Source organism: Phyllobates terribilis, unplaced genomic scaffold (genome assembly GCF_046119375.1).
Source record: "Phyllobates terribilis strain yellow unplaced genomic scaffold, ASM4611937v1 Scaffold_11__3_contigs__length_659146591, whole genome shotgun sequence".
Taxonomy (NCBI): domain Eukaryota; kingdom Metazoa; phylum Chordata; class Amphibia; order Anura; family Dendrobatidae; genus Phyllobates; species Phyllobates terribilis.
Genome location: NW_027362771.1, coordinates 483,312,444 through 483,334,571, shown reverse-complemented (window position 1 = coordinate 483,334,571; position 22,128 = coordinate 483,312,444). Strand labels below are relative to the sequence as shown.

Genomic DNA, 22,128 nt, shown 5'->3' with positions numbered 1-22,128 from the left:
TCACTGAGAGAAGAAAGGAGGAGAGCAGAAAGAGCCAACACAAACAGTGGGTAATATGAGTAAGACACGGGCATTTTGATCCCTGATTTAGTGCATTCTATATGATGTACTATTATTCTTAAATGCACTATATGTGGGAGTAGCTGCTGTTAATGCCTGGACAGACTCTACCTGTTATTACCTTCATTACCCCACAGGGGGCACATAAATTAAGGATGTATCCTTAGTGGGTACTCCATATTTAGTTGTACTACGGGTGGATCTGTTGAAGCTTCCTTTGGATTGACCAGCTATAATTACAGCAATTTGTCATTTTCTAACCCATGTTGTTACTACTGCTGGCCCTCTTTTTCAGTTGGGAGTCCATCTAATCACCTCTAGTCATGTATGGAAAGGTACTATTCCTAAGGCTGGCGCTATGTAGCACGGTCCTTTCTGTGTATTTTAATCGTGTGTCCTTTTGCTACTAATAAAATTATATTTATAATGATTACTTGTGACCTTTTAACTCATTGTGGTGCTTTGTAGGTTATATATATTTATTTTGAGTTCTGGTCAACTAAGTTTATGGTGGTCCGGGGGCTCCTTGTTCTACAAACAGTGTGCTGTCTGAGCCATCTTGGAAGTAGCAGGACTGCCAGCTAAGTACAAGAGTTGCACAGATTCTACAGAAGTAAAAATTGTTGTTTTTATTTTAAATGAAAACTATTAAAAAAAAGTTGCTTCATTTTTCATTTAGGAAGCAAATGAACAATAAGAAAAACATCACTTCAAAAGGTGACCAAAGTTTTTTAGTAAAATACAAATAAAAAAGGGTGTACATTTCAGAGAGGATTCCACAGTGTGTACATAGTCCCCGCACTGCATATTTGCCATAATTGGCATATATTTATTTTATATATTTATTAGTCTGCTTTTTTTCCCCCTTTATAGAGTATTCTTCATACGCCAGTAGACTTTTATGCAAAGGAGTAAGAAATTACAGCAGCAATATTTCTATTATACCTTATAAAACCGCTAGTGTAGAGCCATTCATCCTGAATTTTATATGACAAATTGCTACTGTATCTTCAGTAAATGGATTGAGAAGGCTAAATGCAAAAGTTAATTTCTATATTAGCACGCAGCTAACTAGAATATGATTTAATATCTTCCATAAATTTGCCAAAGAGGTTTAATTTCAAAATTTCCCCACTACTATATTACTCGCCCCGCCACTCGTTCCTCACTTTCAAGTATTTATACTTGAAGCAAAATATACGACTGATCTACATCTATGCACCCAATGACGTTGAGTAAAGGGTATACATCAAAAGTGGGTAATGTTTAGAAAGAGATCAGCAAGTCAATTAGGATGAGGCAAATTTTCTATTAACGGACATATACCGTACAGACCAAAAGTTTGGACACACCTTCTCATTTAAAGAAATTTCTGTATTTTCATGACTATGAAAATTGTACATTCACACTGAAGGCATCAAAACTATGAATTAACACATGTGGAATTATATACTTAACAAAAAAGTGTGAAACAACTGAAAATATGTCTTATATTCTAGGTTCTTCAAAGTAGCCACCTTTTGCTTTGATGACTGCTTTGCACACTCTTGGCATTCTCTTGATGAGCTTCAAGAGGTAGTCACCGGAAATGGTTTTCACTTCACAGGTGTGCCCTGTCAGGTTTGATAAGTGGGATTTCTTGCCTTATAAATGAGGTTGGGACCATCAGTTGTGTTGTGCAGAAGTTTGGTGGATACACAGCTGATAGTCCTACTGAATAGACTGTTAGAATTTGTATTATGTCAAGAAAAAAGCTAAGTAAAGAAAAACGAGTGGCCATCATTACTTTAAGAAATGAAGGTCAGTCAGTCCGAAAAATTGGGAAAACTTTGAAAGTGTCCCCAAGTGCAGTTGCAAAAACCATCAAGCGCTACAAAGAAACTGGCTCACATGATGACCGCCCCAGGAAAGGAAGACCAAGAGTCACCTCTGCTTCTGAGGATAAGTTTATCCGAGTCACCAGCCTCAGAAATCGCAGGTTAACAGCAGCTCAGATTAGAGACCAGGTCAATGCCACACAGAGTTCTAGCAGCAGAAACATTTCTTCAACAACTGTTAAGAGGAGACTTTGTGCAGCAGGCCTTCATGGTAAAATAGCTGCTAGGAAACCACTGCTAAGGACAGGCAACAAGCAGAAGAGACTTGTTTGGGCTAAAGAACACAAGGAATGGACATTAGACCAGTGGAAATATGTGCTTTGGTCTGAGGAGTCCAAATTTGAGATCTTTGGTTCCAACCACCGTGTCTTTGTGCGACGCAGAAAAGGTGAACGGATGGACTCTACATGCCTGGTTCCCACCGTGAAGCATGGAGGAGGAGGAGGTGTGATGGTGTGGGGGTGCTTTGCTGGTGACACTGTTGAGGATTTATTCAAAATTGAAGGCATACTGAACCAGCATGGCTACCACAGCATCTTGCAGCGGCATGCTATTCCATCCGGTTTGCGTTTAGTTGGACCATTATTTATTTTTCAACAGGACAATGACCCCAAACACACCTCCAGGCTGTGTAAGGGCTATTTGACCAAGAAGAAGAGTGATGGGGTGCTACGCCAGATGACCTGGCCTCCACAGTCACCAGACCTGAACCCAATCGAGATGGTTTGGGGTGAGCTGGACCGCAGAGTGAAGGCAAAAGGGCCAACAAGTGCTAAGCATCTCTGGGAACTCCTTCAAGATTGTTGGAAGACCATTTCCGGTGACTACCTCTTGAAGCTCATCAAGAGAATGCAGAGAGTGTGCAAAGCAGTCATCAAAGCAAAAGGTGGCTACTTTGAAGAACCTAGAATATAAGACATATTTTCAGTTCTTTCACACTTTTTTGTTAAGTATATAATTCCACATGTGTTAATTCATAGTTTTGATGCCTTCAGTGTGAATGTACAATTTTCATAGTCATGAAAATACGGAAAAATCTTTAAATGAGAAGGTGTGTCCAAACTTTTGGTCTGTACTGTAGATATAAGCAAAAATAAGGATCCAGCAAAAATGGCAAATTGCCAACAAGGTACATTTTCCACAATTCGCTCATCTCTGTACATAAGCAGATAAGGATTAAACCTCATCCTAATTAAACTTTTGAAGTACCCATGTCAACAAATAATATTTTAGACCCTATCTCATAACAGCCCAATTTTCTGGGCACATCAGATACTTCCAGAGCACACAGTACTAATAACATAAAACAGTCCAGCATTGGTCCAGGTAGATGCTTCAATCTTTATTACAATCCTCTAAAACCCATTGGAAACACAGGATAAGTTAGGTCACTGATGGACTTCAGGTGGTAGTTCCACTTAATAAAGTGGTTGTCCACTACTGAACAACCCTATCTTAAACACTAAAGTGCCCCATATACTCATCTCCCCGAACCGGCTCTGTTCTAGCAATGTCGGAGCGGTCTCTGCCAGCACTAACATGACATTGTTATGTCACGTGATTATTGCAGCCCATCAGTGGCCTCTGAAGTTCTGTCATGTGAAAACTGCAGCCTCTCAGAGGCCACAGCTGGCAGACCAACATGAGACTGATTACAGCTCTTTAATATGTAGCTGCTTCTTTTTAAAGGGACCAAAAGTAATTGGACAATTATCTCAAAAGCTCTTTAATGGCCTGCATGAGCTATTCCCTTGTGAATCCATCATCAATTAAGCAGGTAAAAGGTCTGGATCCAATTCCAGGAGTGGCATTTGCATTTGGAAGATGTTGCTGTGAACCCACAACATGAGGTCAAAGGAGCTCTCAATGGAAGAGAAACAAACCATCATTAGGCTGATGGAAAAATCCATCAGAGAGATAGCAGAAATGTTAGGAGTGACCAAATCAACAGTTTAGTACATTCCGCAAAAAAATAAAGAACTCAAAAAGGCCTGAACGTCAGCAGAAGACAACAGTAGTGGATGATTGTCTAATCCTTTCCATGGTGAAAAAAAAACCCTTTGCGACATCCACCCAAGGGAAGAACAGTCTCCAGGAAGTAGGGGTTTCAGTATCTAAGTCTACCGTAAAGAGACTTCATGAGAACAAATACAGAGGGTTCCCCACAAGGTGTAAACCATTAATCAGTCTTAAAAATAGAAAGGTCAGATTAGACTTTGCCAAAAAACTTGTAAAGAAGCAAGCCCAGTTATGGAAAAGCATTCTTTGAACAGATGAAATTATGATCAACCTGTACCAGAATGATGAGAAGAAGAAAGTATGGAGAAGGCTTGAAACGGCTCATGATCCAGAGCACAGCACATCCTCTGTAACAAATGGTGGAGTCCGTGTGAGAGCATGGGCATGTATGGCTTCCAATCGCACTGGGTCACTAGTGTTTATTGATGATGTGACTGAGGACAGAAGCAGCCGGATGAATTCTGAAGTGTACAGGGCGATAGTTTCTGCTCAGATTCAACCAAGTGCAGCAAGGTTGTTTGGATGGTGTTTCACAGTACAGATGGACAATGACCCAAAACATACTGCGAAAGCAACACAGGAGCTTTTTAAGGCAAAGAAGTGAAATATTCTGCAATGGCCGAGTCAATCACCAGATTTCAACCCGATCGAACAGAATTTCACATACTTAAGACAAAACGTAAGGCAGAAAGACCCACAAACAAGCAACAGCAGTCAACGGCAGTAAAGGCCTAAGAAAGCATCACAAAGGAGGAAACCCAGCGCTTTCCTGAAGTCTGGAAGCCATGGACGTCACCAGTCATTGCCTGCAAGGGATTCTCTACACAGTATTAAAAATAAACATTTTATTTATTGTAAGGTTAATGTAAAGTTAATTTTTCCAATCACTTTTGAGTCCCTGAAATGAGGAGGCTTTGTAGAAAAATGGTTGCAATTCCTAAATGTTTCACAGGATATTTTTGTTCAATCCTTTAATTTAACCTGAAAGTCTACACTTCAATTGTATCTCAGTTGCTTCATTTAAATAAAAAATAGTGGCATGTAGAGCCCAAATAACCAAGATTAGGTCACTCTCCAAATACTTCTGGAAATAAATGTATAATGTTAACCCCTTCATGACCGGAGCACTTTCCGTTTTTGTGTTTTGCTTCCCTTGTTCCCAGAGACATAACTTTCTTATTTTTCGGTCAATATGGCCATTTGTGGAAAGAGTTGTACTTTTGAACGACATCACTGGTTTTACCATATAGTGTACTAGAAAAAGGGAAAAAAATTCCAAGTAAGGTGAAATTGCAAAAAAAAAGTGCAATTCCACTGTTATTTTTTGGGCTGTTTTTTTTTACCACGTTCACTGAATGCTAAAACGGACCTGCCATTATTATTCTCTAGGTATTTACGAGTTTGTAGATCCCTTTTTATTTAAAGGGAACCTGTCACGTCCTAGTAGCTATGTAAACTGCCCCCATTGGTTTGTTAGTGATGCAGTGTGCATCACTAACCAGCTGTTTTTACGAAAATCAGTGGTAGTATAATGTTGTTATATCGTTTCAGTCACCGCATGCGCAGTGACTGCACTATACATTGACCGCGCACGCTCCGGGAGCGACGTGTGCAAATGCGCATGCGCCCCACAAACATCGCACTTGTCAAGAGCAGTATTCAAATGTCATGGGCAGCGCCAGCACTGACTGAATGTGAGAGTCACTCCCCTATGACTGAATACGAGCCGGCAAGATAAAGTATATAAAACGATATAACAACATTATACTACAATCGATTTTCATAAAAACAGCTTGTCAGTGATGCACACTGCATCACTAACAAACCAATGGGGTCAGTTTACATAGCTACTAGGACGTGACAGGTTCCCTTTAAGTGGTGAGACAAAAATCCCCCCCCCTCCCCCAAAAAAATGCAAAGTTTGCAAAAAAAAAAAAAAGAAAAAAAAAAGTTGCCATTTTCTGAGACCAGAGCGTCTCCATTTTTCAGGATCTGGGGCTGGGTGAGAGCTTATTTTTTGCGCGTCGAGCTGAAGTTTTTATTGATACCATTTTGGGGTAGATCCGATGTTTTGATCGCCCGTTATTGCATTTTATTGCAATGTTGCAGCGACCAAAAAAACCCTAATTCTGAGGTTTAGAATTTTTTTTCTCATTACGCCGTTTACCAATCGGATTAATAATTTTTTTTATATAATCGGCCAAGCGTCCATCTGTCTGAAGCCTTTATAGACTGCGCATGCGTGACGCGCACTCTGCCTCCAGACAGAAGCACGTATGGAGCCGTTACAGCTAAGATGAGTGTATGGCGCCGGAGATCACTGTATGCGTAAACACTGAATGCATACCACGATCTCCGGCGCCATACTTACCTGACCGGGAGGAGCGTTGCTGCGGTGCCTCTCTTCTGGCCGGAGACCGGGGGCGGAGTGAAGGCGGTGGAATCGGTGCATGCGCATAGCGCTATCCGGCGCCATTTTACTACAGACACATTTGCAGTGTGTCTTCAGCAAAATGGCGCCGGACAGCGCGGTGCTCCGGTGCCGCACTCCTCCCCCGGCCCCCGGCAGAAGAGGACACAGCAGCGCTGGAGCACAGGGAACAAAGGTGAGTATAAGTGTTTTGTTTTTTTTCATGTGTGCAGAGGATACCATGCATACCAGGATTGGGGAATGAGGGGTACCACGCATACCAGGATTGGGGAATGAGGGGTACCACGCATACCAGGATTGGGGAATGAGGTGTACCACGCATACCAGGATTGGGGAATGAGGGGTGCCATGCATACCAGGATTGGGGGTGAGGGGTGCCATGCATACCAGGATTGAGGGTGAGGGGTGCCATGCGTACCAGGATAGGGATGAGGAAAGCACATAACAGGATGGGGGAACGGGATTGGGGAGCACAAATAACAGGATGGGGGCATCACAAATACCAGGATGGGAGACCATATACCAATAAAAATGCTCGCCACCCAGGTGTAGAGCGGGCTCAATAGCTAGTTTTTTTTTATTGATAGATCGGGCGATACTGAACGCGGCGATAGCAAATACGTGTTTTTTTTTATTGTTTTATTTTGAATGGGGTGAAAGGGTGGTGATCTAAACTTTTATATTTTTTTTTATTTTACACTTTTTGCTTGCTTCAATAGTCTCCATGGGAGACTAGAAGCAGCACTTTTCCAATCGCCTCTGTTGCACATAGCCGATGATCAGATCGCCTGTGTGTAGCAGATTTGCTCACTTGCTATGAGTGTCGACCTCTGGGTGGCGCTCATAGCAATCTAGCCATGACAACCACAGGGGTCTCCTGCAGACCCCGGATTGTCATGCCAACCCATCGGTGACCCGCGATCATGCGACGGGTCGCCGATGGGTGGGGTAAGTGACGTGCATCCAGTTTGTGCAAATTGTCAGAGACTGACAACGGCATTTAACTAGTTAACAGCAGTGGGTGGATCGCGATTCCACCAACGGCTGTTGCGGGTACATGTCAGCTGATCAGATCAGCTGTCATGTGCCCGGTTTAGTGTGGGATCAGCGCCGGAGCCTGCGCTGAACAGGGGGCTATGACGTGGTGCGTACTATTATGTACCACGTCATAAAGGGGTTAAAGAGGACCAAATTTTTTTATGTTAAATTGGACACGTGATGAAATAGTAGCGGCAGAGTGGAATAAAACTTTTTTGCCCCTCTATTTGGTAGATATTAGCAATCAAACCTAATAAATTAACTTTTTTTCTTCCTTTTACGTCCAACTGGGTGTTATCAGAGAGTTTTCACTGGGGATCGAGTACTTCCTCCCCTGTATGACATTGCACAATCATAAGCAGGCAACTAAACTCTGGAGAAAGACCACTCCCCCACAATGTCTTAAAGGGGTGGTCCACTACTAGAACAACCCCTTCACATTCCTCACGTTTGGCCCAGATAAAATAAAAACACCCATACTCCCCTCCTGCGCCGGCGCCGTTCCAGCAGTGTCGGCACTCGCTCTCCCGGGACTCCCAATCACCGCTGGTGTCCCTGTCTCCTACTTCATACATATAAGCAATCAAGAGGGATTGGGAGGAGACCGTGATGTCAGTGGTGATTGGGCACCGGGCTCATGTATCATAACAACCACACGCGAGTCCCGGGAGAGTGAGTGCCGACACCGCTGCAACGGCGCAAGCACGGGAGGAGAGTATAAGATTTTTAATTTTATTGGGGCCAAACATGGGGTATGAAAAAGGGTTGTCCAAGGATTGGACAACTTCTTTGCATCAGGTTTCTCAGTGTGTGTCTGCTATTCTCAAGCAACTTGTACTCGCTCTGCAGGGAAATCAGGCTGTCATTACATCTCATAAAGAAGTAATGGATGTAATGAGACCTTGCTCTGCTCTTATTGAAAAGATTACATGGTGCCTGAGCATAGCAGACATAAGTGTGAATACTGACACTTCTCTGGATAGTGTGTGGGGGTTGGGGAGTACAGCAGAGGTGACACTGCTGCTCACCATTATTGGCACCACTTCATTTTTTTATAGACTGTACAATATCTTCAGTGATAAATGGAAATGTACCAAAGTTATAGCCTCAGGATTTTTTAATTAGTGGTCCAAAGTAATACAACAATAAATCATTGTTTTTCAACTTACAAGTTGCAATTTCAAAGAAGAAACAGCATGTCCAGCAATAAAGGCACCCCTAATTAATACTTGGTTGCACACCCTTTGGCATTGCTGACAGCCTTCAATCACTTCTTGTAGCCATCTATAAGCTACTTGCACTTCTCAGCAGGAATTTTCTCCCACTCTTCCTTTGCAGTTTGATCAAGCTCTTGAATGTTTGCAGGGTTCTTTTTCCCAATGGCAGATTTCAGCTCACCCCAAAGATTTTCAATGGGATTGAGGTCAGGACTCATTGTTGGCCATTTCAAAACAGTCCATTTTTTCTTTTTCAACCATTCCTGTGTAGTTTTGGGTCATTGTCTTGCTAGAGGACCCATGATCTTCGACTCAAACCAAGTTTTCTTACACTGCGTAGGACATTTCGATCTAAAATCTCTTGGCCTCCAGTACCAGACGCAGCAAAGCAACCTCACAGCATTATGGATCCTCCACCATGCTAAACTGTTGGTAAGGTGTTCTTTTCCTTATAAGCTTCATTGCACTGTCTGTAAACTAATAACTAGCTAACTAACTATTACTGTATCAATGATGATAACCATGGATACCTAATGTCCTGCGATGCCTGCACACGAGGAAAGAGACATAGCAAATCAGAAGAACTATACTACATTTCTAATTGGAGGTATTTGCTAATATTATTATTATTATACCTACTACATATTGGGATAGGATCTTGGAGATGAGAATACCCCTTTAACAATGAGCGATACTTTTAAATTACAGGCCGTCACCATCTGGAAAGAATTCAGCCATGTTTAAAGTTTTCATCGCATGGTCATTAGTACTTGACTGTGTGTGGTGCATGAAGGTGTATTGAGGAGAGAAGTTGTGGAGAGAGTGGTCAGCCAAAGGAGCACTCAGTCGAGACTTCTCGGTGTATGGCCAATGCCGCCCACAAAGAACCAGAGTTCCTTCATACTGCCGGCACAAAGTATTGCAGACACAGCATCTTGATCATAATGTCTGGTCTTGCTCAGTTTATAGTATGTGTGGATACACTTCACAAGTAGACTTAAGTTAGTGCAATCCCACCGGAATGAGAAGAAGAAAAGGCAGCTGACAGCCTGGAGGGGGTTAATTACCAATGAGGCGTAACTTTAAGTACTGCATAAAAAAAGCTTAGAAACTGATAGTTCATTTATCCGGCACGATACCTAATGCACAAGTCATTAAGAGAGATTATTCCTAATGTGCTGTTCACATTAAAAAACATCAAGCGAGACCCTCACCCTCCAAGTCATAGGAGATCATTTGTATCTCCAGGACCTGACAAGTAGCTGGAAGACAGACGGCTAGGGATGACTACACAGACACAGGTAAGTGCTAGACGGAGGATGACAGTGCTGAACAAGGGCTCCGACAGCGGAGTTACACATTGTGTTCTGTCCTATGGGACAGATCTGTATAATATCCACCACACGTAAAAGCTGAAGCCCCACATCTGCACTAACATAGGATCGGCCTGTTGAAGTCCCTGTGCCATTGGGCAACGAGTCAGGCGGTCCCTATATACATAAAATTGCTATACAATCAAGCTAAAATTGACGGATATGAACAACTTTTTTTCTCATATGTATGACAATCTTTAAATTGGTTTTCCGCCTATACATACGTTTCTTCACTGCCTGTATCTCGCTGCCTAATCCTGACAGTGTCCAATATGCACACAATTTGCGACCTTGCTGTCATGGACTGACTGGCAATTTTATCTGCTTTTCTCAATGTTTTATTGAGAGAAGAGGATGAGAAGCTAGTTGGCACACAACCACAACTATGCACATCGCATATGAGCGGTCAGGTGACGACCTCTCACAAAGGCAACAGGGAGGAATCCTGAGAGTGTGCATAATGAACACTGTCAGGATTCGGCAATCTGCACAAAGATCGAGGCATTACAAAAATAGAGGTTTAGTCTTGAAACCCCCCTTTAAGAAGTATTCCCATTTTGAAATGATGGCTTATCACTTCGTATGTCCAACACTTTATGAATGGCCTGAGACCTTCACTGCTATCAAGAATAAAAGGGTCCACAGTGAAGGTGAAGTGCCGCATCCGCTCTATGATATCTCTGCAGAGCGAGGGGTGCAGCAGTGCAGGAAAAACAGAGAAGGGGATGAGAAAATTGACATTAACAAATTCTAAAACACTTTTATAGGAAATAAGACTTACATAGGACAACATAGCCTTCATCTCCTCATCACTCCTGACAGTAATCCGGTCACCGTCTTCATCTTCATCTACAAAATTAAAAATACAAAAGAACGGAAATTTAAGAAATAAAAATAAAAAACACATTTTAATCACAAGTATGGATCTCTGTTTGTATACCCACATGGCCCACACCACTCCAGCAGGGACGATTCCTTGGATCCGCAGTTGCGGGCCGAAAGAAGAGGCAAAGCTCTTTTGGCATTTGGTGGAAGAGTCAGGAGGTCCTCATACACATAGGATTACTAAACGATCCAACCACAATTGTTGAATATATTTTTCTTATTTTATATGGCACACTTTAAGGGGTATTGCCATTCTAAAGTGATCATTACATGCGAAGAGAAAAAAAAAAGAAAGAACGTGCTTCTTAGGGTGCCAATGTGTGGGTTAAAAAGTTGTGGAGATGAACTCAAAAACTCCTATTTAGTTTTGCTGGGAGCATAACAGCCAGAGTAGCCTGTAGGAAGATGTGTGCCTGCCAGATCTACAGTAGTAGTAGTGAGGAAGAGAAAATGGGAGTAGTTGGTCGTCACTCAATCCACTGAATTGATGTCTGGGTACAAGAAGCACTTTATTAAAGGTGCAGGACAACAAGGCATTTAGGAGACTAACCGCCTCCTTCATCAGGTGTTAAACACCAACTTATGCAAGTTACTTACATGACAAAGAAGGATATTCGTCTCTGAAACGCGTTGGTGTCCTGCACCTTCACTAAAGTTCTTCTTGTACCCAAAGATCAGTTCAGTAGATTGAGTGCAGACCAACTACTCCCATTTTCTAAGCTTCCCTACATTTTAAAGTGAATGAACTGCAGCATGTCACCATTCACATGAATAGGGTCAGCTGCATTTCCCAGCAGGGCAGGGCACTATAGTGCCAACGTTCCCAGGATCAGTGAGGATCCCAGAAGTCATACCCTCACTCACCATACAATGACGGCATATCCCATTGCGTTTCAATATGGGAAGACGCTTTATGACTGGAGCTATAAGCTGTACGAACAAAACTTCCAGGGAAAAGTAGAGGCACATAAGTGAATCTCTGCTTCTGCACCTAGTGATCGTACTCAGAGCCATTCACTTCAATGGGAAACCTGCTATTAAAGTCCCACGTAATGCCTAATTCTGATGCGATGGGGAAACTTAGCCCTAGCTTAAAATAAAGCCCAATTTCAGAACCAGGGGCCATTTCTCACAGATCTAGCACATGCTACCACCTTTAAGTCATAGAAAGTGAAGATGCCTGTAGCTCACGCTAACACCACACTACGTACATACACTGCAAAAAAATCCAAAAAAAAGCATTGTACACTTACCGAAAAGAATCATGCAAGATAGAGAAACATCCTAATATAAAGTGAGCTATCCTAGCTGTGCAAAGCGCCGGCAGTGAAGCGACCTCAGCGCGGTCCCAGCCTGCGCTTCACAACCTATTTCTTTTTATGGTTTTAGTCTCCACCAGAAATTTGTAGTAGCTGCCCGGGAGGTCACCTAATAAACCCAGAACATAGAAAACAACGTGATGCAGTAAAAACTTAAATGAAAACTCTCCCGGCGCCGCAGTAAAATATTCACAATGAACAAGCACTAACTGATAGAGTGGGAGGCAACGAGGCGAAGATACCATCATCTTGTAGATAGAATACAGGCAGGGCGCAGGCTCCGCACTCTCCCACCCTGCACATGTGCCGCCTTTTGGACAGGTATTCGCCAGGTTGGAAACTGCTAAGCTCTGGTGGTATAAAGTACCAGGAAAAATCCTCTAAGAGCCATTGGGCCTGAGGTGAGCGGGTCCTAAATCTTCACTGCAGGGTAAAATGCTAAAATTCTGTTTACCTTACAGCTGCCACTAGAGGGAGCTAAATGCATACTTTTTTTTTTACAGAACTCCAACTAACTCAATTGTTAAAGGTTTAACCCCATGTCTATCTTTCATGGAAAAGTTTGGAATAACTGCTTGTAGTTCCCGGCCACCCGAGGCGCAGATGCGAAACAGCCAAATGCACCTGCGCTGCACTGTTTGCATAACTCCCCATAGAAGTGAATGGGAATTAAAGTAAAAAACTCCCATTCATTTTTATGGCAGTGACGCAGATCGCATTGCACAGCTTCAAATAACTATCCATATGCTGTACATACAAATTCACAATACATCCAGCTATCTCCAGATGCTTTCTCCCCTTTGGGGGCTGAACTCAATGATTTCTGTGAGCCTCTATACAGGGAATAAGTTCCCCTTTAAGCTGATATAGTAGCACAGTGGATTGCGTTCGTATAAATGGCTCTCTGGTGGGTGACTGTATTAAAGGGAGTCCGTCAGGCCGATCGCTGCCTCCGTTATGCAGAAACTGAAGTTTAAATCAACCATGCTAATTAGGATGCGCTGTGCACTCTGGGTGTGGCTAAGTTCTGCCCACTGGTTTTGAATGTCCCGGCCTCCCTCACTTGTGATTGACAGCACTGGCTTGCCTGGAGTGAGAACTGTATACAGAGAAAGCTCAGTTAAGCCAGCTCTGTTAATAACCAATGAGGGAGGCGGGGAGTGCGAAACCAGTGTTAGGAGCAGTGCACTGAGCCTCTTGGTCACACCCAGGGTGCATCCAGCATCCTAATTAACATACATGATTAAACTTTGGTTTCTGCAGAACGGAGACAGCGATTACAACACTAAAGGTGTGATTTTGATAGGGCCTGTATACCCTACAAGGAAATGGACTTAATATATACTGACAGTTTCGACTGATAGCTCTGGTGTTAACAGGAGTCTTTTATAAGAATTCCTATAAAGATGATAATTTTCTCACATTCAAATGCTGTCGTTGTAGCATCCGGGAGAACCTGGCCAATCACATCCTAGAGAAAGTGAAACAAAAAAAATAATCAATCAGCAAGACGGACTGAAGAACTTACGCTTTACTTCCTCTAAAGCCCTGGTCACCACTCCTGACAGGTCTGTTCTAATAAATACTTGTGTCCTCCATGAAATAGCAATTCTGGGACAGATCTTAGCATTGCATTGTTCCTCGGTTATTCCTCCAGGAAATATACTAAACTGACACTCCCATTGTCAGCAGTAACTGGACAGTATCAGTGTAAATGGATTGCTTGATGACCATTAACAGCTCCCACAGAGGGGGTCACCCAAAGGTTTTAAAGTTCTGAACATGTTCACACTGGCCATTAAACAGACAAAACCGAAGATAAAACAAAATGTACATATACCCTGAAGTAAGCAAGTAAAAAGCAATGTAAATAACATGGGGGACTAAGTACTAGAGGTTAGGACTGTCCTGAAAGGGTACACCTTGGCGCTGGTGGGATGGCTTTAACACTTTTTTTTTTAATCAAAAAGTGTTTACGAAGTCCCCTAGGTTACTTATATGCACTATTGCAAGGTATGAGCTCATTTTGTTTCCATCTTAAGTTTTTTCAAAGTTCTGAACTTCAGAACTTAAAATGTGTTCACATATCTGTATGGGGGTTCCTTTGTAGGAATACAAGCCCAAATTGAACCAGTGTTCTAATTGATGCAAATGCAAGCAGAGGACCCACTGAGTATTAGCAGGTACGTCTGCGGTACTTATGTGTCAGTTTTTAAAACAGAAGGAAAAGTTCTCCATGCTGCGCTTTTTCTTGTGTTCTAAAAAATGCTCCTAATGGAATCAGGATGTCACAAGGGTCCTCGGATCAGTAAGCAACAAATAGTTTGTGGTATGAATTCTGTTTGTTCTTAAATGGAACAAAAAAACTGAACTCAAAACAGAAATGTGAACGGAGCCATAGTGGCTATTCAGTAACCTCTTCTATACGGCTCCAGCTCCAGGCCGGTTCACACATCAGTCTTTCATGGTCTAAGGGCTGTGATGCATGGACCTGCCGCAGGTCTCCTGACCCAAACTCCAGTCTCATATGTGCCCATAAGGCGACCAATTCGGGTCAGGAGCCCCATAACCGGTCCGTGCACAGAACTCCACGAGGGACAGATGTGTGAAAGAGGCTTTAGATTTGGCAAAATTAGTCACATTTATACCAGGTGTGAAGTTTGAAGTGCCATGTTCAAGAGGTGGCACAACTGTTAGTGGCATCAGCACCGCACCTAAAGAAAGACGGCAGAATGCTGGTTACATGGCTTACACTGCTCCACAATCGACACTGGAGGTTTTTCTTTATACACTGCTCAAAAAAATAAAGGGAACACTCAAATAACACATCCTAGATCTGAATGAATGAAATATTCTCATTGAATACTTTGTTCTGTACAAAGTTGAATGTGCTGACAACAAAATCACACAAAATCATCAATGGAAATCAAATGTATTAATCAATGGAGGCCTGGATTTGGAGTCACCCCCAAAATTAAAGTGGAAAAACACACTACAGGCTGATCCAACTTTGATGTAATGTCCTTAAAACAAGTCAAAATGAGGCTCAGTATTGTGTGTGGCCTCCACGTGCCTGTATGACCTCCCTACAACGCCTGGGCATGCTCCTGATGAGGTTGCGGATGGTCTCCTGTGGGATCTCCTCCAGACCTGGACTAAAGCATCCACCAACTCCTGGACAGTCTGTGGTGCAACGTGACGTTGGTGGATGGAGCAAGACATGATGTCCCAGATGTGCTCAATCTGATTCAGGTCTGGGGAACGGGCGGGCCAGTCCATAGCTTCAATGCCTTCATCTTGCAGGAACTACTGACACACTTCAGCCACATGAGGTCTGGCATTGTCCTGCATTAGGAGGAACCCAGGGCCAACCCAACCAGCATATGGTCTCACAAGGGGTCTGAGGATCTCATCTCGGTACCTAATAGCAGTCAGGCTACCTCTGGCGAGCACATGGAGGGCTGTGCGGCCCTCCAAAGAAATGCCACCCCACACCATTCCTGACCCACTGCCAAACCGGTCATGCTGAAGGATGTTGCAGGCAGCAGATCGCTCTCCACGGCGTCTCCAGACTCTGTCACGTCTGTCACATGTGCTCAGTGTGAACCTGCTTTCATCTGTGAAGAGCACAGGGGTCCAGTGGCAACTTTGCCAATCCTGGTGTTCTGTGCCAAATGCCAAGCATCCTGCACGGTGTTGGGCTGTGAGCACAACCCCCATCTGTGGACGTCGGGCCCTCATACCACCCTCATGTAGTCGGTTTCTAACCGTTTGTGCAGACACATGCACATTTGTGGCCTGCTGGAGGTAATTTTGCAGGGCTCTGGCAGTGCTTCTCCTGTTCCTCCTTGCACAAAGGCGGAGGTAGCGGTCCTGCTGCTGGGTTGTTGCCCTCCTATGGCCCCCTCCACCTCTCCTGGTAGCGCCTCCAGCCTCTGGACACTACAGTGACAGAAACAGCAAGCCTTCTTGCCAAAGCTCGCATTGATGTGCCATCCTGGATGAGCAGCACTACCTGAGCAACTTCTGTGGGTTGTAGAGTCCGTCTCATGCTACCACAAGTGTGAAAGCACAACCAACATTCAAAGGTGACCAAAACATCAGCCAGAAAGCATTGGTCTGTGGTCCCCACCTGCAGAACCACTCCTTTATTGAGGGTGTCTTGATAATTGCCAATAATTTCCATCTATTGTCTATTCCATTTGCACAACAGCATGTGAAATTGATTGTCAATCAGTGTTGCTTCCTAAGTGGACAGTTTGATTTCACAGAAGTTTGATTTACTTGGAGTTACAGTTAGGTCGATATATATTTGGACAGAGACAACATTTTTCTAATTTTGGTTCTAGACATTACCACAATGAATTTTAAACAAAACAATTCAGATGCAGTTGAAGTTCAGACTTTCAGCTTTCATTTGAGGGTATCCACATTAAAATTGGATGAAGGGTTTAAGAGTTTCAGCTCCTTAACATGTGCCACCCTGTTTTTAAAGGGACCAAAAGTAATTGGACAATAGACTCCAAGGCTATTTCATGGACAGGTGTGGACAATCCCTTCATTATGTCAATCTCAATTAAGCAGATAAAAGGCCTGGAGTTGATTTGAGGTGTGGTGCTTGCATTTGGAAGATTTTGCTGTGAAGTAAACATGCGGTCAAAGGAGCTCTCCATGCAGGTGAAGCAAGCCATCCTTAAGCTGCAAAAAACAGAAAAAAACCATCCAAGAAATTGCTACAATATTAGGAGTGGCAAAATCTACAGTTTGGTACATCCTGAGAAAGAAAGAAAACACTGGTGAACTCATCAATGCAAAAAGACCTGGGTGCCCACGGAAGACAACAGTGGTGGATGATCGCAGAATAATCTCCATGGTGAAGAGAAACCCCTTCACAACAGCCAACCAAGTGAACAACACTCTCCAGGAGGTAGGCGTGTCAATATCCAAATCTACCATAAAGAGAAGACTGCATGAAAGTAAATACAGAGGGTTCACTGCACGGTGCAAGCCACTCATAAGCATCAAGAAGAAAAAGGCTAGACTGGACTTTGCTAAAAAACATCTAAAAAAGCCAGCACAGTTCTGGAAGAACATTATTTGGACAGATGAAACCAAGATCAACCTCTACCAGAATGATGGAAAGAGAAAAGTATGGCGAAGGCGTGGTACAGCTCATGATCCAAATCATACCACATCATCTGTAAAACACAGCGGAGGCAGTGTGATGGCTTGGGCATGCATGGCTGCCAGTGGCACTGGGTCACTACTGTTTATTGATGATGTGACACAGGACAGAAGCAGCCGAATGAATTCTGATGTATTCAGAGCCATACTGTGTGCTCAGATCCAGCCAAATGCAACCAAACTGATTGGTCGTCGTTTCATACTACAGATGGACAATGACCCAAAACATAAAGCCAAAGCAACCCAGGAGTTTATTAAAGCAAAGAAGTGGAATATTCTTGAATGGCCAAGTCAGTCACCTGATCTGAACCCAATTGAGCATGCATTTCACTTGTTAAAGACTAAACTTCAGACAGAAAGGCCCACAAACAAACAGCAACTGAAAACCACCGCAGTGAAGGCCAGGCAGAGCATCAAAAAGGAGGAAACATAGCGTCTGGTGATGTCCATGAGTTCAAGACTTCAGGCAGTCATTGCCAACAAAGGGTTTTCAACCAAGTACTAGAAATGAACATTTTATTTACAATTATTTAATCTGTCCTATTACTTTTGGTCCCTTTAAAAACAGGGTGGCACATGTTAAGGAGCTGAAACTCCTAAACCCTTCATCCAATTTTAATGTGGATACCCTCAAATGAAAGCTGAAAGTCTGAACTTCAACTGCATCTGAGTGTCACGCGGCCTCTAACCGCTGTCACTCATTTTGGCATGCAGTAAACCCAATTGCCCTTCCACCGCTCTTGTGATGCTCTGTTAGCATGGCAGCCAGGGACCCCCTCCTCCAATCACTGCCATCTTGGTCCTTATATATATACACATACACACACACACACACACACACACACACACAATAAAAACGTTATGGTGCCACAAACTATATACAATACATACAGTTTATTAATACAAAAACTATAAAAAAAAAGTTTGGTATTGACGTAATCGTAACAACATAAAGAATCAGGTCATTTTTACTGCACAATGAACCCCAAAAAACAATGGCGGGGTTGCGGTTTTGTCACTATATCACCCTCTTTTCCACACATTCTGTGGCATCATTCACAACTACAAGTCATCCCACAACAACAAAAAAAAACACAAGCGCTAAAAAACGCCAACATTGATGGGGAAAAAAAAGAAATTTATGGCTCTGGGAAGGGCGGAAAAAAAGAGAAAGTGCAAAAACAAATAATGGCCATTCAAGAAGGGGTTAATGAGCCCGCGCTCAGAGATTACTTATTTATAGGTGACATTTCTGGGGCTGGCACTGATGTGAGGGGCACTATGGCAGGTAGAAGCCTCCCTGTAGTGTGGACAGTGCTGCTGTACCGGGGATTGATGGAGGCTTCAACCTAGAAAGCAGCTAATAGGAGAGACCTCCAGCAGGGTGTGATGTCACGGTGACGTCAGCAGGGACACCCGTTTGAGTCCCTCAGGGCCCTCCTTACCAGGATGTCCCGAAACAGAAGCTGTGTGGCCGGCTGCACGGTCCAGTCCACGGCGCCTCCATCAGGGATGCGGATCCGGATGACCAAGGCCTGGCTGTCCATGTCCTGAGGGTGCTCGTAGCCAAGTAGCAGCATCCCGGCCCGGGCCGGGTTACATCGTACGGGGGCTCAGGGAACACAGTGTGACTGGCGGAACCAAAGAGTTGTGCGCCGGAAGATCAGGGAAGAAAAGGGCAACGTACGCGTCACCATATTTAAAGAGGGAAAACCGTCATTAAGACCGTACATGCGACATGTTTGTCAATGGCAACGAGCAGTCAGCTGTTCAGTCAGACTTCAGCAAGAGCATTTTACATTGGTCTTGAGGAGCAGAGAAATACAAATCCCGACACACGACACTACTAAAATGGGGTGCTCAAAGAGAAACCCTATTGAGCTTCCTGTTCAGTTGTTTCGGGCACAGTTGAGCTTCACAGGGGTTGTGTCACCCAGCTTCTTCCCAGCCCGAAAGAAACCCCCCTCCGCAATCTGGCCGCACTATTAGTGAGTTAGGTGTTGATAATCTCAGCACAGAAATAAAAGTGTCACTTATTTGAGTGGAGTCAAAAGTCTGCAAAAAAAAAAAGGATTAAAAAAATCACATTAGAGCTGAAAATATAGAAAAAAACGCATGGATTTCAGACGAGGATTTCTCTAGAAAACCATAAAGGATAATTCTCCCTAAAAACTTCAAAAATCCAAGTGTTGAGGAAGTCCCATGTCAGCGCTTCAGACGTATTCTGCTAGAAAGGTGAAATATTCTTTAATTGGAAGCATAAAAAAAACAACAGAAAAGCAAGGAAGAAAATGCTTCCATGAATTATATAAAATGTCAAAAATTCGCTCATAAAAACACTAAAAATAAACCTTTATAGAAAATGCCAATAAAAACATTAACATAGCAAAACGCCAGAGACCAGAAGCGATTCCTGAAGCATCTTGCGTTCAAGAAAGTGACGTTTTTGACTGCCAGAAAAAACCCTTAGTGTGAACATGCCACAAGGCTGAACTTTTTTGAGGCGGTCAGAATGACGAGTCAGTCATGCAGGGAAAGGTGATTAGAGGCAGGGGCTTGGAAAGTGCTTTGACACTTCTAGAGCACTTAAAGGGGTGTTGTCGGGTAGCACTTATGCAGTTTACTGCTTATTAAAATTTGCAGTCAGTTTTGAGATATTGAATTTTGTTTACTGATTGTTGTCTAGGACACTGACCACCACTGTTGTCTACCTTGTAAGCACTGCGCTGACGATGGCCAGGATTAGAATGTAGCAGTGCACTCCAGCGATCCTGGCCAGCTTCAGCACAGTGCTTACTAGCTGAATAGAAAAGATCTTGTAAGCACTATACATGTTCTGCTATCTGGCAGCGGTGGTCGGTCTCCAAGGCAATGAGCTGTAAACAAAAGTGTTAATATCTCAAGAATGGCTGAAAATTTTAATAAGCAGTAAATGAGAAAATTGCTTGTATTTACAAGCGCTATCCGACAATACCCATTTATGAAGAAGGAAATAACCCGTTAAGCCTCATTTACATATGAATTAATACAGCAATTTTTTCAGTCTAGGAGCTACATAACCATATAAACAATTTGGGGTGAGGAAGGAGGGGGGGGGGGGGGATCGTTCCCTTCAAAGTCATGCTATGCAGGGAATTTGGAGCTCTTTATTAGAAAATTTATTTCTAACCGCTATGTGTACCACTGGACAACCCCTTCTTAAGTCCTAGTGTGACCCAAACAAAATGACCGGCGTCACTCTTGCGATGTCACCACCATGATTCTCAGCAGTCATTAGACATTGTTATTTCATGTGGCAGCTGATTGGCTGCAGCCTTTCACTATTTTGTCAGAGTAGACATTACAGTAATGGGCAACCCCTTTAAAAAATTAACTAGCACAGAATGCTGGACCCCAAAATTACATCTTCAAGAGCAGCAGGATGTAGCCCCATCATGAAGAGCATACTTGTAATTTTAACCATGTGGGTGCTGCAATTGTGCCAGTGCAAGCAAAGGTGGGACTTAATGGGAACCTGTCATGTTTCATCTACTATGTACACTGCCCCCATTGCATTGTTAGTGATGCAATGTGCATCACTAACACGCTTTTTTTCATTAAAATAGGAGCAAATATAATGAGTATATAACATTTTATATAATTATAATCCTACCTGTTTGTTTAGTTATAGGGGTGTGATCCTCATATTCAGTCATGGGCGGGCGCCACATTCAGTCAGGGCTGGCGCCACCCATGTATTTGAATACTGCTCCCGGCGAGCGCTGATATTTGTGGGGCGCATGCGCTGTATGACACGGCCAGGCAGTGAAGCTTCCAGTGCTTGGAGCTGCGTGTGCGCAGTGAGGCTGTGTAGTTTCCAGCTTCACTGCACATGCGCTACGATGAGCTGCTCCCATTGCGTGGGCAGTGAAGCTGGGAACTTCACTGCGCATGTGCGGGGAGCAGCCGGGCATAACGCATGCGCAGTAAAGCTGGAAACTACACTGCCTCACTGCGCACACGCGAACCCGCGGCTGGACATTTAAAAATGCGCATGCGCCCCAATACTATCAGCGCTTGCCGAGAGCAATATTCAAATACGTGGGCGGCGCCAGCAGTGAGTGAATGCAGTGCCGCCCCTGACTGAATAGCAAGATCACTACCCTATGACTGATGCACCAGGTAGGACCAAGTGTATATAATGTTATAAAATCATTATACTACTACCAATTTTAATGAAAAAAGCTTGTTAGTGATGCACATTGCATCACTAACAAAGCAAAGGGGGCAGTGTAGATAGTTGATAGGACGTGACAGGTTCCCTTTAAAGGGGTTTTCCATACCTGGTATATATTTCAGCAGGGACTGTATCTAACTAAATCATGCTGTATCCTAGCAATGTGTAATACATACATAGGATTCCTTTCTGACCGAGCGGTGGTCACGTCATCGCTAATATGCAATTTGCCTACTTACACTCACATGCCAATATTCCACTAAGACAAGCTAGAAGAGAAGTGATTGGCACATGACCGTGTGTAGTCAACTGTCAAAAAGAGCGGAATCCCGACAATGAATATTACACACTGTTAGGATTCCGCATGATACCGTCAGAATCAATCCCAGACAAACATACCCAGCCCAGGAAACCCCTTTAAGAAAAAGTCACCCTCTAGTCATCAGAGAAAGCCGATGAACGCTGTTTACAGCTTTCACGGATCGTTTTACAGAGAAACCCTGTGTTGC

General features: G+C 43.4%; 1 protein-coding gene across 2 annotated transcripts in view; it reads right to left on the bottom strand.

The window, feature by feature from the left end:
- The window catches only part of MAP2K5 (mitogen-activated protein kinase kinase 5), a 146,581-nt gene extending 127,495 nt beyond the window's left edge, over positions 1-19,086 (bottom strand). For both annotated transcript variants that reach the window (XM_073653460.1, XM_073653462.1), the window contains exons 1-3: positions 18,849-19,086; positions 13,642-13,690; positions 10,797-10,864 (exon numbers count right to left, since the gene is read on the bottom strand). In XM_073653460.1, coding sequence (XP_073509561.1) covers positions 10,797-10,864; positions 13,642-13,690; positions 18,849-18,983 — 252 coding nt within the window. In that variant the 5' untranslated portion in view covers positions 18,984-19,086. The remainder of the gene's footprint in view (positions 1-10,796; positions 10,865-13,641; positions 13,691-18,848) is intronic.
- Between the last annotated feature and the right edge of the window lie 3,042 nt (positions 19,087-22,128).